Genomic DNA, 14,877 nt, shown 5'->3' on the forward strand with positions numbered 1-14,877 from the left:
GTAATTTGCTCAAAGTTACATAACTAGTCAGTTACAGACCCAGAATTTGAGTCCTGGCCATCTGGTTTTAGAGCCTGTGCTCTAAACTAGCATGCTACACGGTCGCAAGTAGGAGCTGGTGAGGTTAAATAATAGGCACAAGGACACATAGCTTGGCAAATCACAGAGCTAAGCCAAACCCACAGTTGTCTGGCTCAGTAACTCCACTGACAGTTCTGTCCTGTGAGTTCTGAAGATACGATGTCTTTGTTTCATTAATTTATTTCTCGTATTATTTTTGGCTGTGCTGGGTCTTTGCTGCTTTGCACAGGCTTTCTCTAGCAGTGGTGAGTGGGGCTACTCTTCACTGCAGTGCACAGACTTCTCATTGTGGCAACTTCTCTTGTGGGGCACAAGCTTTAGGCACACAGGCTTCGTAGTTATAGGGTGTGAGCTCAGTAAATAGATGGGGTGTGCAGGCTCTAGGGTGCATGGACTTCAGTAGTTCTGGCACACAGGCTCAGTAGTTGTGACTCACGGGCCCTGGACCACGTGGGCTTCAGCAGCCGTGGCACGTGGTTTCAGTAGCTGTGGCTTGCAGGCTCTAGAGTGCGAGCTTGGTAGCTGTGGCACATAGGTTTAGTTGCTCTGCGGAATGTGGAATCTTCCCAGACCGGGGATCAAATCCATGTGCCCTGCACTGGCAAGCAGATTCTTATCCACTGTGCCACCAGGGAAGTCCGATACGATGCACTTTTTAAAGTCAGTTCATTCATTTTTTATCTAGGACCTTTGAAGTGAGTTTGTAGAAAAGAGAAGTCACATTTGTGGTTAACATGAAAATATATAGATAATAAGAATCTAAATAAGATTACATAATATCTATATTATATAGATAGTACATATCTATACCTATGGTATAAGACTTAACAAAAAATAATTCTGTTCTCCTGTTATATATTCATAGTCTTTCTGCCTGAACTTGACTTTGGACCTTTTTATTCACACTCTCTCCCCAGTTCTGCTGAGGACAGAACAAATGCTCAGCGAACACTAGGTGATGACGTAAGTGGCCACCCACTGGACCGTGAGAAAGAGACATAGACAGATAGACCTCAGAAAAGATCCATGCATGGTTACCTACAGTTCACACTGTTCTGCTTAAAGAACCCAGATGTTAAAGAAGCAATACTTAGTGGTAATTCCACTACAAATTAAAGTGACCTTCTCTCATTCCTTTACTGGCTCCATACTCCCCAGCACCCTGGCAGCCTTATACCCACTGAGGGAAGGTGAGGCAAGGAGCCACCTCACAATCGTGCATTTCAAAATCTCTCAGAGCAAGACTCCAAGGTCCCGAGGTTTCTGCAGCTCTACCTCTACCAGATATAGGAACAGGAATCCACAGCCACCTGGTAATAAGTTCTGTTCTTTACACTGCCTGAGACTTCTTTAAATTGCTTTAAAGTAAATTCACACTGTTTAGGTCCTTTAGGCCATAAATAATTAGGACTTCCTCTGGCAACCCCAATAATCAGGCAAATAATCATCAGGGAAAATCTAGACAAAGTTATTGCCACAATCCAAAACACCAATAAAGATGTCCCCATAAAATCATTAAACTTCTCCCTCCTTAATCTGTCCTGAAATCAAACCAAGAATCTCATGGTATATATTCTATGGCAAAACTCACACACCAAATACATAATATAAAGTCAAGACCTTGCCTTAGCTATGTGCCATATTCCATTTTGAAGTGCTTAAAGTAACTGATAGGTATAATATATAGGCATCTTTATGTATAATATGTGATGAATAATATATGAAGGTCATGTGAAATTCTCCAATGCAAAAATATTATGTGTAATACATGAATCTATCTACGTCTACGAAAGAACATATAACTATATATAGACAGATATCTATCTATATGAACACTCACTGTTGTTGTTAAGTCTCTGTGTCATGTACAACTCTTTTGCGACCCCATAAACTGTAGCCTGCCAGGCTCCTCGGTCCATGGGATCTCCCAGACAAGAATACTGGAGTGTGTAGTCATTTCCTTCTCCAGGGGATCTTCCCCCACCCAGGGATCAAACTTGCATCTCCTTCATGGACAGGTGGATTCTTTACCACTGAGCCAGCAGGGAAGCCTATAGTATGCTAATATATTTCACAGAATAAAGGAACTTTTAGAGTTAAGAATGATCTTATCGGTTCTCTAGTCTTTTTCAGTCTTTCAGAAATGAAAAAGTAGGCTTAGGTGCTAAGTCGCTTCAGTCGTGTCCGACTCTGTGCGACCCCATAGACGGCAGCCTACCAGGCTCCCCCGTCCCTGGGATTCTCCAGGCAAGAACACTGGAGTGGGTTGCCATTTCCTTCTCCAATGCATGAAAGTGAAAAGTGAAAGTGAAGTCGCTCAGTCGTGCCCGACTCTTAGACCCCATGGACTGCAGCCTACCAGGCTCCTCTGTCCATGGGATTTTCCACGCAAGAGTACTGGACTGGGTTGCCATTGCCTTCTCCGAGAAAAGTAGGGTACCTATGACCAAATTACTGGTACAGTGTTTCTCAAAGTACAAAATTCTGCATCAGAAATACAATGGTGACTCACATGAGGCAGATTCCTGAGAATCTGAGAACCACCAAATCAGAATCTCTGAGAGCAGGACCTGGGAAACTGCATTTTAAACATCTTCAAGGTGATTTTTATGTCTTTGTCATATGGGTGAATTGAGGTCCACTGAGCTAACTTGCAGCAAAGTTAGAAATAGAGCCAAGATTTCTTGAAATCCAGTCCAACACTCTACTGTTACAATCACGGTATCTGTTTCAGACACGCTGCGTGAAACTGAACTAGTGACAACAAATTAAAACAGGAATATACAGCATTGTGACTAAGAACACAGGGTCTGAAGCCACTCTGCCGAGTTCGTATTTCAACCCTGCCCCTAACTAGTTATATCATCTTGGATAAGTTACTCAACTCTATGTCTGGACTAACGCATCTGTCATGATGGTAATAAGAGGACTACCTCCTCTTAAAGTTTTTGTGATGATTAAACTAATGTGTATAAAGAGCTTACAGTACTGACTGACATAAAGTTAGCACTCAATAATACTTCAATACCAATTATCAACCAGTATTTTTTTTAAGTGGAGCACTGGGGAACCTCAATAGCACCATAACTAATAATACTTCAGTCAGAAACAGTGATCTAGGGAAGTTGCAAAAGTAAAAAGAAAGAAAAAGAAACAGTGATCTGACCTAGTACATGAGATTAAACAATAAGATGACTTCAGGGTGGCTTAACCAAACCAGAGTTTAGATGCTAGAGGTTACGAGGCACTCTGATGATTAGAAAATCATATTATGACTTCATTGCTATATCATTAAAATGATAATGGTTAACTGATTTCAACTTACTGAACCATTCTGACATTGTGCCCAAATGAAAGTCAAAACACATAAACAGGCTTATTTTAATTTATGTCATATGGAATGCAGTGAGAACTTAGAATTCTGTGCCAAAGGTATGAAGATAAAAGTAGTAGTAGTTGGACTAGTAATGCTGGCAGCTAGTATGTAATGTGCTAAGCACTTAATAAATATCATCTTTAATCCTCAAAATCCTATGATGTAGACGTTACTTTTTCTGAGCATTAAGTCACAGACATTAGGTAACTTGCACAAGGACACATATATAATATGCAGAGGAACAGAGATTTCAGGCCAGATGAATTTGTCTGCAAAATCCCCATGTTTTAACTATTACAGTATTATCATTTCCTATATTAACAAAATTCGACACTTACCACCAAAGGTTTACAGATGCCAAGGCGCACAGTGCCCGGTGGCACAGCTTTCAGCACTTCCACAGCTTCAGCAAGTGTGCTGTTATCCAAACAGTACTGATTGACGGAGACCAGACGGTCACCAGGTAATAGTCCTCCACCTCTTTCTGCCACACCATTCGGCACCAGGGAGCGGATCACAATCACTGATCTGGTGGGATCTAAGGGGTCCTAAAGATCAAGCGAAAAGAGAAAGATGAGTCAGTCCTCTAAAAACAAATATACAGCCTTAAGACATGTATGTGCACACTTCAGGGATATTGTGCATTTGGTTCCAGACCACTATAATAAAGCAGCTATCACAATCATGTGAGTCACGTGAATATTTTCATTTCCCCAGTGCACATAAAAGTTAAGTTTACACTATACTACACTCTCTTTACTGAGAGTGCAGTAGCATTATGTTTTTAAAAAAAGTTATACCTTAATTGAAAATACCTTATCACTAAAAAATGCTAACCATCATCTAATGACACAGGGTTATTAACAAACCTTCAGTTTGTAAAAAATGAAATACCTACAAAGTGCAATACAGCAGAGCTCAACAGAAAAGGGTATACCTGACTATCTACTTTATGTGTCCAGTATTCTGGTGGTATTCTTCCAGAGACAGAATCTATTCAAATAGCACTCTATACAGCCACAAAAATATCAGCTTGTATCAAAATAAAGATATAAACTTAACAATCTTAGTTGTATGTATGAGTTAGTGCTCAATATATACAAATTTCTTTTTAAAAATTGTGGTAATTAATATTTTGTTGGATCACAAAAGGTCTAGGGAAGAGACACAGGTTCAATCCCTGGGTTGGGAAGATTCCCTGGAGTAGGAACTGGCAACCTGCTTCAGTATTCTTGCCTGGAAAATTCCATGGACAGAAGAGCCTGGTGGGCTACAGTCCATGGGGTCGTAAAGAGTCGGACATGACTGAGTAACTAACGACACAGCATAAAAGATGTAGAAAGAGTTGGGAAAGACTGTGACATCCTGAAGCACAGTCATACTATGGACCTAAAACAAGCCCATGTATTATCGTTCTTGGGCACCAGGTAAGTTCCAAGAGAAGTGTATTATGGGAAATGATATTCCTTTCTTCAGCACTTGACCAGTATAAAATCTTCTCACTAAATCATTTAAATTCCAAAAAGAAATGAAAACCATGGCATATATCACTGCATTTCAAAAGTATGTTTAAAAATAATATAACCTAAAATTAAGACATGGTATAGATACCCCTAGGTGAAGGAGTACGTCAAGGCTGTATATTATCACCCTGCTTATTTAACTTATATGCAGATGACATCATGAGAAACGCTGGACTGGAAGAAACACAAGCTGGAATCAAGATTGCTGGGAGAAATATCAATAACCTTAGATATGTAGATGACACCACCCTTAGGCAGAAAGTGAAGATGAATTAAAAAGCCTCTTGATGAAAGAGAAAGAGGAGAATGAAAAAGTTGGCTTAAAGCTCAACATTCAGAAAACTAAGGATCATGGCATCTGGTCCCATCACTTCATGGGAAATAGAAGGGGAAACTGTGGAAACAATGGCAGACTTTATTTTTCTGGGCTCCAAAATCACTGCAGATGATGATTGCAGCCATGAAATTAAAAGACGCTTACTCCTTGGAAGAAAAGTTATGACCAACCTAGATAGCATATTGAAAAGCAGAGACATTACTTTGCCAACAAAGCTCCATCTAGTCAAGGCTATGGTTTTTCCAGTAGTCATGTATGGATGTGAGAGTTGGACTGTGAAGAAAGCTGAGTGCTGAAGAATTGATGCTTTTGAACTGTGGTGTTGGAGAAGACTCTTGAGAGTCCCTTGGCTGCAAGGAGATCCAAACAGTCCATTCTGAAGGAGATCAGCCCTGGGTATTCATTGGAGGGACTGATGCTGAGGCTGAAACTCCAATACTTTGGCCACCTCATGCGAAGTGTTGACTCATTGGAAAAGACTCTGATGCTGGGAGGGATTGGGGGCAAGAGGAGAAGGGGACGACAGAGGATGAGACAGCTGGATGGCATCACCGACTCGATGCACATGAGTTTGAGTGAACTCCGGGAGTTGGTGATGGACAGGGAGGCCTGGCGTGCTGCAATTCATGATGTCGCAGAGTCGGACATGACAGAGCGACTGAACTGAACTGAGGTAAAAACTATTCTAATATAGAGAAAATGAATATCAATTCATGAATAAAACCAATGTTTTATTGGGAGGGCCCTCATCCATTGGGAGGGCCCCCTATTTCTTTTCATTAAGCACAGAAAATAACACTACAACTCTATAAATAAATTTGGCTAATGAACTGGTTTATAGCCACACTATCATTTTTTATTTTATTCAGTACCGGTATATAGCACTTACTATGTGTCAGGCTGTGTTCTAAGTGCTTGACAATCATTAATTCAATTATTCCTTACAACAAACCCATCACTTGCTTGGCTTGTGTACTTTGCTCCTACTGTTTCATTACGCACATACTGTTCCATACAGGCAAGAAGCAGTAACGTGAAATTTTACTACTGCTAGTTTCTATTAAACCCCTCCTGAGAAAGTAACAACTACCACCTTTTGTGTTAGAATTGCAAGACTTTGAAATCACAAAAGTGAGAATTTGCCATGTTCCAGGCTATGCTGTTTGAAGTGGCTGATGGTTCCTTTGAAGTTTTCTGCAGTAGTTTTCTATACCTTTCTATTGTAGACATCGAGGCTTATTTTCAATTCTGCATGGAATCTTAACCAAATATACCATATTTAAATCAACAAAGGCTACAGAGCTAATCCCTTGAAAAATGCCTTCAAACAATTTATTTTACTTTCCTTAACTAAGCCTTGAGTTTCCACTCCCAAGTCAAGAGATCCCTGGTAAATTTCTAATATACTCTGTTGTATAACACCACATACTTATTAAGAGGATTGGAAATAAAAATAGTCATGGGAACTCACTAATAAAGTACAGTGTTAAACTATAATTACACCAATATTTTCAAGTAGAGGGAGCTATTGCATAAGAAGAAAACAGAAAGAAATACACACAAAAACGTACAGTGGTTTATCAGCGGCAATCAGTGCAGTAATGTAAAAGAGCTGTCTGTTTTGTCACCGACAACCATGAATCACAACACACTTTTTCATTCTGAAATATGAAACCATTACATTTTAAGTTTGACACGCTAATAAATAAGCTGTACCATTATGTCCTTCATTTAGGATGTCAGTTTTTGATGGAAGGCTTTTTTATTGGGGGGGAAGGGAAACTACATAATAGCTTATTCCCCTCATGAAATGCACAGAAAGCAGCTAGCATCACTTCTTATCAATAATTACTAAACTTTCTCAGAGAAAACTGCAACAGTAAAATATACCAAAAGCAAATAAATGATTTCACTTGGTAGTGTAAGCCATCTCTGTAGTTTCATATAACACCTAATCAGAAAGTACTATTTTTAAGCCAAATAAATAGGTGAACTGGTTTTCAAGATGCAATCCAGTTGAAATGATAATTAGAAACATTTCAAAGGAAGATTAACCAGGAAATAATGGAAAGAGAAAATAGATTTTAGATTTCCTTTACAGAAAAATCACGGTGAGCACTTATTTCTACAAAATGCAACCGTCTTTCAACCACAAAGTATTATCAGGTGTGCTTGCTTACTAAAATGTATCCAGGCTTGGACTTCCCAGTTATCCTGAACACTAAGTCTAACCCACTACTCCTTTTCCTGGAGGAGAGAACCCAACGGCAGCTTCCTTGTCACTTATAAAAAGACAAGCCACCCACTTCTGGTGATACCCCATTATGGATAATCACCACTTTATTTTCTGTGATGAGTTCTCTGACCAGGTGATTTCTCAAGTAGCTGAATGGCGTTGCTTTAACGAGTAACAGTCATTTCCCTTCATGGTTATCACATGTAGTGGCCACTCTATGGAAAAACAGCAGCTGTCACTGCCTACCAGGGCAGCTACTATTCTTAACGCTTTGCCACATACAATATGCTTTAAAACCAAGTTGCTTCTCATCAGAAAGTCTGTTTTCTGGAAATACACACTATAATATCATACCCATGTTAAATACAACAAAATGTTATAAAGACATTTCTCAAGACACTCTACCCAACTCCTAGACTCTATCCAGATTTTTTTCAGGCCCCTATCATATTTTATCACCTTTTATCATAATCTTAAAATCTCTGATTTTTCTTATTTTGGTAAATAACACTGCAAGGAACATCATATTCAATAATCAAGGTGTTGCTTTAAACTAAACAGCCAATAGGGGGCACTAAATACCAACCACAGAAGACAAGATACATCCTCTACTAGGCAAGCCATCTCCTCCTCTGATGTTTTTTTCCTATTTATTCAAAACCCTTATATTCTTACACATGTTCTAACAGTATCTCATATATTTGCTTTAACTCAACCATTTATGAAAGTCATTCCCTACAAATCCACTAGGCACAACCAACTTTCATCAGAATGTTGCACGGGAAGATAGGAGCTCTAACCTGACTTCTCACTACTGAGCTATGAAATCCACAGAGAACCAATCCAACTGCTCTGTCTCGTAGGCGAATAAAAGTGCCTGAAGAAAAGTGCGTATGAGGATTTTTGAGGTCTCTTGAAGTGATTCTAATGTTTGATAGTTATAAACACAGGATGTTTCAATGTTGGAGGAAATCCAAGGTGACAACCACCTCTTCTCCCATAGTCCCTGAGTGGCACTGCCATACGCCCAAGCACTCACTTGCTCTCCCTCGCCCCTTCACCGAGTTGCTACCTAAGGCATATTAATTTGATCTTCTGTCTCTTCTATCCGATCCTCTTCATTTCTGCTTCTCGTTACTTCTTGCCTATGCAACTGCTTCAGTCTCCCCAAAGGTCTACCTGCCTCCAGTCTTACCCGCTTCAGTCTATTGTTTACAAAGACAAACTAATGATTTTTAAAGGTAAAAATGGGATTGCAATTCCTCCTCTGCATAAAGCACTTCAATGACTCCACTGCCTTCAGAATAAAGTGCTAACTCTTTGGCAGAGAAATTCCTTCAGATTCCCACTTTCCTCAGATCTCCCTTTGATCCTCCCACGTATACCACTGCCCCCTTCATTTGCCCCACACACTGTCCCAACAATCCAGAACTACTGAAGTTCAGGACTGTGAAAGGCACTGACATGCTTCATGACATTCTGCAAACCATTCCATCGGCCAGAAATGCTTTCCCCGCCCCACTGCCCTTATCCGTACCTTTGCCACTAGAGTCAGCTCACATGTTTCCTCCAATGAGCAGCTTTCCCAGATCTTCCAAAGAAGACTCAAGCACTTCCTACTCTGAATATCTCTAAACCTAAAAAAGACCTTCCCTTACAGCATTTTTCATAATATAGTTTCCTTATTGTCCTGACCTTTTAGAATAAGTAAGGCCCTCCTGCTAGATGTATCCACAGCATGTTGCATTTTTTCCTATTACAACTCTTTTGACATTTTACTGGAATTATTTTAACTGTCTTCCCTACTAAAAATAAGCTTCATGAGTACAAGGATATGTTTGCTTATTGCTATTTTATTCCCAGGGCTGACTACAGAGCCTGCCACATAGAAGGGACTGAATAATAGCTGAAAACATCAAATAACTGAATCTATTTAGTTTCATACTCTTTGCTGGACTGTAAGTACACCAAAGGCAAAGGCCACATCCCATCATTTGTAACAACCAACTCTTAACCCTTACTGAGCTCTTGCCATGCCACCAGGCATGACTTAAATATCTTAACTCTTTGAATCAATTTAATCCTCACAGCAACGTGAGGTAGGTTCCATTATCATTCCTACTTTGCAGATGAAAATACTAAGACAGAGGAAAAATAAATAACCAAAACACACAACTGGTAAGTAATAGAACCAGAATTTAAACCAGCCAGTTAAGCTCCAGAGTTTATGCTTTTAGCCACTTATGAGATACAGCTTCTTAATGTAAGCATTTGCTGAATGAATGAATGCTGAGAAAAAGTAAATTGTTAGAACATATATTTATTATTACCTTGCCAAAGTGTATAAAACTGAGTGCCTTAAATACCCTACTTGACCACCAGAGGTTTATATGTTGGTAGTTAGTCGAAAGAATGCACAGAATGTACAGGGTGCCTACGTAGACAGTTAAACATGTGCTTGCTGATTTTATTTTTTAATTTATTTATTTCTTTGACCCTGTGGAGTCTTGGTTGCAGCGTGTGGGAACTTCACTGGGGCACACGTACTCTAGTTGCGGTGCTCGGTTTCACAAGTCGTGGCATGCAGGCTCCACAGCATGCAGGCCTCAGTAGTTACAGCAGGCAAGCTTAGCTGTTCGCAGCATGTGAGGCGTTAGTTCCCCAACCTGTGTCCCCTCTGTCGCAAGGCAGAGTCTTAACCACTGGACCACCAAAGAAGCACCTTGCCAATGTCAATTTACATTTAGGTTCTCAAGAATCCATTCCTTTGGTGAGCTAAGAACATTTACAGGTGAATACATACAAACATGTGACAACCATTACGACCGAATGGATGGAATTCAAAGTTTTGAAGTGTCTATAAAAATGTATTATATGAATATTTGTATACATTCCCATAGATCAAAGAGACTGGAGTTCACATAAACTACAGCACCGTACAGGGGTGGTTCAGTTGGAATTGGGCTCTCTCAGAGACAAGGGTATCAGGCAGAAGAGGTAGAGAGCTCTCTCCTTAAAGCTGCTCCAAAACTAAAACAATGGACACAAGCAAGTAACCAAGGCAAACTCAGTGGAAAGGCACGAAGCAGGAAATGTTACATAAAAAAGAGAGAGAGGAAACAAACGAGAAGAAAAGTGCTCACATTGAATAAACTGGCCAATGCCTCAGTAAGAGGTACTTTTTAGAAAAACAGGAATAAAAGATATAAACCAAGGACACTTCTGACATTCAACTTTTACATGTTTGTGATATTACTCCAACGAAGGAAAACAAAAATCAAGGGGTAACAATAACTTAACTACACGAATGCAAAACAAAGGATAAATCTGGGGTTGTTCTTCTTGTTTGAAAAATCCACCCCGGGTGATGGATCAAATTTTTTAAAACATTAAATAATGGAATAAGAATGTAGAGACCACAATAGGATGGCAAAGACATAGGCCATAGTTTATTTTGTGTAAAAATTATTTACCTCAGATAACGTTCACACTTACTGTCAACTAGGTAAAATAAAATACAAAGCTGGCCGATAGTAAACTCATGAGGAGAAACATAGTACCTACGTCACTACAGCTGTGTGCTGATAGTTCACCACACCAAAACACGCGCTCTCCTCTTTTACAGGAGTCCTTCACCAAAAGGAAATGAGTCCAAAGAATGACCAGGAAAACAGCTTCAGACAACTGTGAGACAGAAAGTGCTCTACGAATCAGATCTCCTAACCTATGAATTCACTATTGTGGTGACATTATTACAGAATCAGGCTACTGAATTTTACTCCATAAACAAGTACTCACATTAGGGTGAGGAATTGTGTCTCAAGGATTATTTGGAAGTCTCTACATACATTAATTTCTGGATAACACAAGGCAGCTAGCACACACTATTTGATAAGAGAATTGCTCCAACTAAATAATGGTCAACTGAGAGAAAACTATGAAAGTAGCAAGGAGACAAATACTTGTTTCTGGAAGGGTATACTCATTTCTTTTTTGACTTACTACCTTTTATTGTATTGAAATATATAACACGGGGCTTCCCTGGTGGCTCAATAGTAAAGAATGTGCCTGCCAACGCAGGAGACATGGGTTTGATCCCTGGTCTAGGAAGATCCCACACGCTGCAGAGAAACTAATCCCATGCGCCACAACTGCGGAGCCTGTGCTCTAGAGCCTGGGAGCAACAACTCCTGAGCCCACGCGCAGCCACTACTGAGGCCTGCATGTCCTAGAGCCTGTGCTCTGCAACAAGAGAAGCCACCGCAGCGAGAAGGTTGTGCACCACAGCTAGGGAACAGCCCCGCAGCAACCAAGACCCAGCACGGCCAAAAATAAATAAATATATAAATAAAACACATAACATAAAATGTACCATTTTAACCATTTTCAAGTGTACGGTTCAGTGGCAAGTACATCCACATGGCTGAACTACTGTCACCACTATTCAACCCCAGAACATTTTTATCTTCCCAAACTGAAACGCCACGCCCATTAAATGAGTTTCTATTCCCGCCTACCCGCCCCCCGCCGGCCACCCAATACCCAGTTCCTGGTAACCGCTATTCTTTTTTCTGTCGCTATGAATTTGTTCTAGGTCTGAAGACTATACTCTTAAACGTGGTAATACTTTTTTGAACCAAAGAGTAGTAAGTTAAAATCGAAGTGAGTTAACAGCTAAATCTCAAGGAAGTTACTGAAATGGAGAACACAGAAAGAAACCATTAAGGTTAAAAACAAGACAGCCAGCTATTTCATAGTAGAAGTAGGCAGAAGAAGGAATCGAGTGTAAAGAAGGGCAAAGCAAAGATTCTTTTACACACGCACACACACAGAGATGTGTAGATCTTAATGAAAAAATAGTGATCTGCAGGAGCTCTGATGTACAGCTGCTGTGAATTAAAATTTCCAGTGACCAATGTCAGTCAGGAAACAGGAATCCAAACATTCTTCTAAAAAGAAGAAAATATAGATAAAGAAAAGACAGTGAAAACAGCCATTCAATTCGCTAGTGGTAGAATGGGTGTGTATTAGAAGTCAAGCAACAAGTTTTGAGCCCCCAGCCTGACTGTGTACAATTTCACAAGTTCTTGATTTCTCTGTATCAGTTTCCTTAATTGTAAAATGGGAAAGTTGGATACGTGACAGTTGTGATCCATTTCCCCAACTCCTAAATACTATAACTAAATTTGACAGAATAGCTTGAGTCAAATTTGTTACTAATTTCTACCAAAACAGTCACAAAACCACTATAAAAAGTAGGGAATGACAGAAGTTAATTCAAAACACAGAATCAGCAATGAAAAAGACTACACTTTGGTCACAAACATGGAATAAATGTAGTTAGTAATGTCTTTGAAGAACTCATAAAAATGCTGCTTAACTATGCAATCTCTAACTTCCTTGAGTATTCCACCATCAAAACAAAAGATACAACAAAATATTTACATGTGCTCTTTTTTATAAGATGAATATTAGAACAACTTTTTTTTACCATTTCTTGATAGCAACAAAAGACACGTTAGAGACTATTAGTTGAATTAAAATCACTAGCATAGTTCTGGTTTAAGATAACAGGAGGTAATTAATTACACTAAAAGAGCATCTTCTGACTTGACCAATAAGCTAAGCATTTACTTTTAGGAAAGAGAAAGAAATGGATTTATAGTGAATGCAAGGCAATAACCAAATGATTCTAATGAATAATGACTATGCTATCTTATCAGAATCTAACCCCATTTTTTACTATTTTATAATATAGCCAAGTTGTACACTAATCATACCAATTACCACAATACCATCACATTCAAAATATAAGTGCCCACAAAATACTTTCAGTGCACTCAAGATAAATTAAACTGATATGGTTCCTGGCTCCTTGTGTCTTATTACTTCCTAAATACTCTTAGACATTAAGAATAGATTTTTCCACGCATCATACGTAGACTGAAACAGTCCCTGAGCAGCACAGTAAGCACAGCACACAAGGCAATTAAAAGAGCACTAGGAGAGAAGTGGACAGAGCAACTTGCTAAAAGATCAACATACAATCTAAAATAGAGGAAAAAATACATGGGCTTGCACATCATTTTATTCTGTATAGTTTCACATTTTAAATATCTATTTTAAACATCATAACAATTTAATTGATTCAAGCAGAGCCCCGTGACTTTACCTTTTTCCTTCTTAATCTCCTAGTTGGTATTCTCCTTGGATACAAAATATTGTCTCTGGATATCTCATCTTTTGAAAATTTTATATCATGCTGTAATTGTTTATATATTTACTATTCACTTCTGGCCCAGGAATTCTACTATTTAGTAAGGAAAACAAAACAAAATGAACCACACAGCTATCCTTTATCTCAAAGCCCCACCATCACTTGGCTGAAATGGCTGGGATTCCACCAGGCTGATGGTAGTACTCAAGGACAAAGTCACACCCTCTATTTTAACTACATTACATCTGTCTACCAATGCAAGAGACACAGATTTGATCCCTGATCTGGGAAGATCTCACATGCCACAGAGCAACTAAGCCCATGTGCCACAACGATTGAGCCTGTGCTCTAAAGCTGGGGAGCCACAGCTACTGAGGCCATGTGCCACAGCTACTAAAACCCATGCACCGTAGAGCCCATGCTCTGAAACAAGAGAAAGCACCACAATGAGAACCCATGCACTGAAACTAGAGAATAGCCCCTGCTCAGCACAGCTAGAAAAAAAGTCCACACAGCAATGAACACCCAGCACAGCCAAAAATAAATTAAAAAATAAATTAAAATATTTTTTAAAGTAACACTAGTTGAAATGTGTATATACCTAACACAACTGAACTATACACTTAAAAATTAAGATGGTAAATTTTATGTTATGTGTATTTTACCCAAAAAAAATTTTAGAAGAAAATGAATTTATAAATAAGATACATCCCTTGATGGACATAAGTGTGAGCAGGCTTCTGGAGTTGGTGATGGACAGGGAAGCCTGGCGTGCTACAGTCCATGGGGCCGCAAAGAGTCAGACATGACTGAGCGACTGAACTGAACTGAAACTGATATCCTATTATCTTCTAGAGAAAAACTATATTAGTTGAAAGTTATTATGATGCTGGAAAAGTATAGACACAGAAAACTTTTAAAAGCTTTTTTAAAGTATTAGTTTTGAAATTTATTTTAATTTTCCAAACCAATTACTCTCAGCGTAAGCTAAACAGTTACAGATACCAGCTGAGTGATACTGTTCAAACTGTTTAATCTCTCAGACTTGAGTTTTTCATTGTAAGTGGAAATGACAATAATACAGATTTCATAGTTATTTAAGGCATT

At 39.1% G+C, this 14,877-nt stretch overlaps 1 protein-coding gene across 4 annotated transcripts in view; it reads right to left on the bottom strand.

Annotated features, from left to right (window-relative positions):
* PATJ (PATJ crumbs cell polarity complex component) overlaps positions 1 to 14,877 on the bottom strand; it is a 387,741-nt gene that overhangs the window by 272,029 nt on the left and 100,835 nt on the right. For all 4 annotated transcript variants that reach the window (XM_070367927.1, XM_070367930.1, XM_070367929.1 and 1 more), the window contains exon 18: positions 3,796 to 4,005. In XM_070367927.1, coding sequence (XP_070224028.1) covers positions 3,796 to 4,005 — 210 coding nt within the window. The remainder of the gene's footprint in view (positions 1 to 3,795; positions 4,006 to 14,877) is intronic.

This window comes from Bos mutus, chromosome 3 (assembly GCF_027580195.1).
Source record: "Bos mutus isolate GX-2022 chromosome 3, NWIPB_WYAK_1.1, whole genome shotgun sequence".
Taxonomy (NCBI): domain Eukaryota; kingdom Metazoa; phylum Chordata; class Mammalia; order Artiodactyla; family Bovidae; genus Bos; species Bos mutus.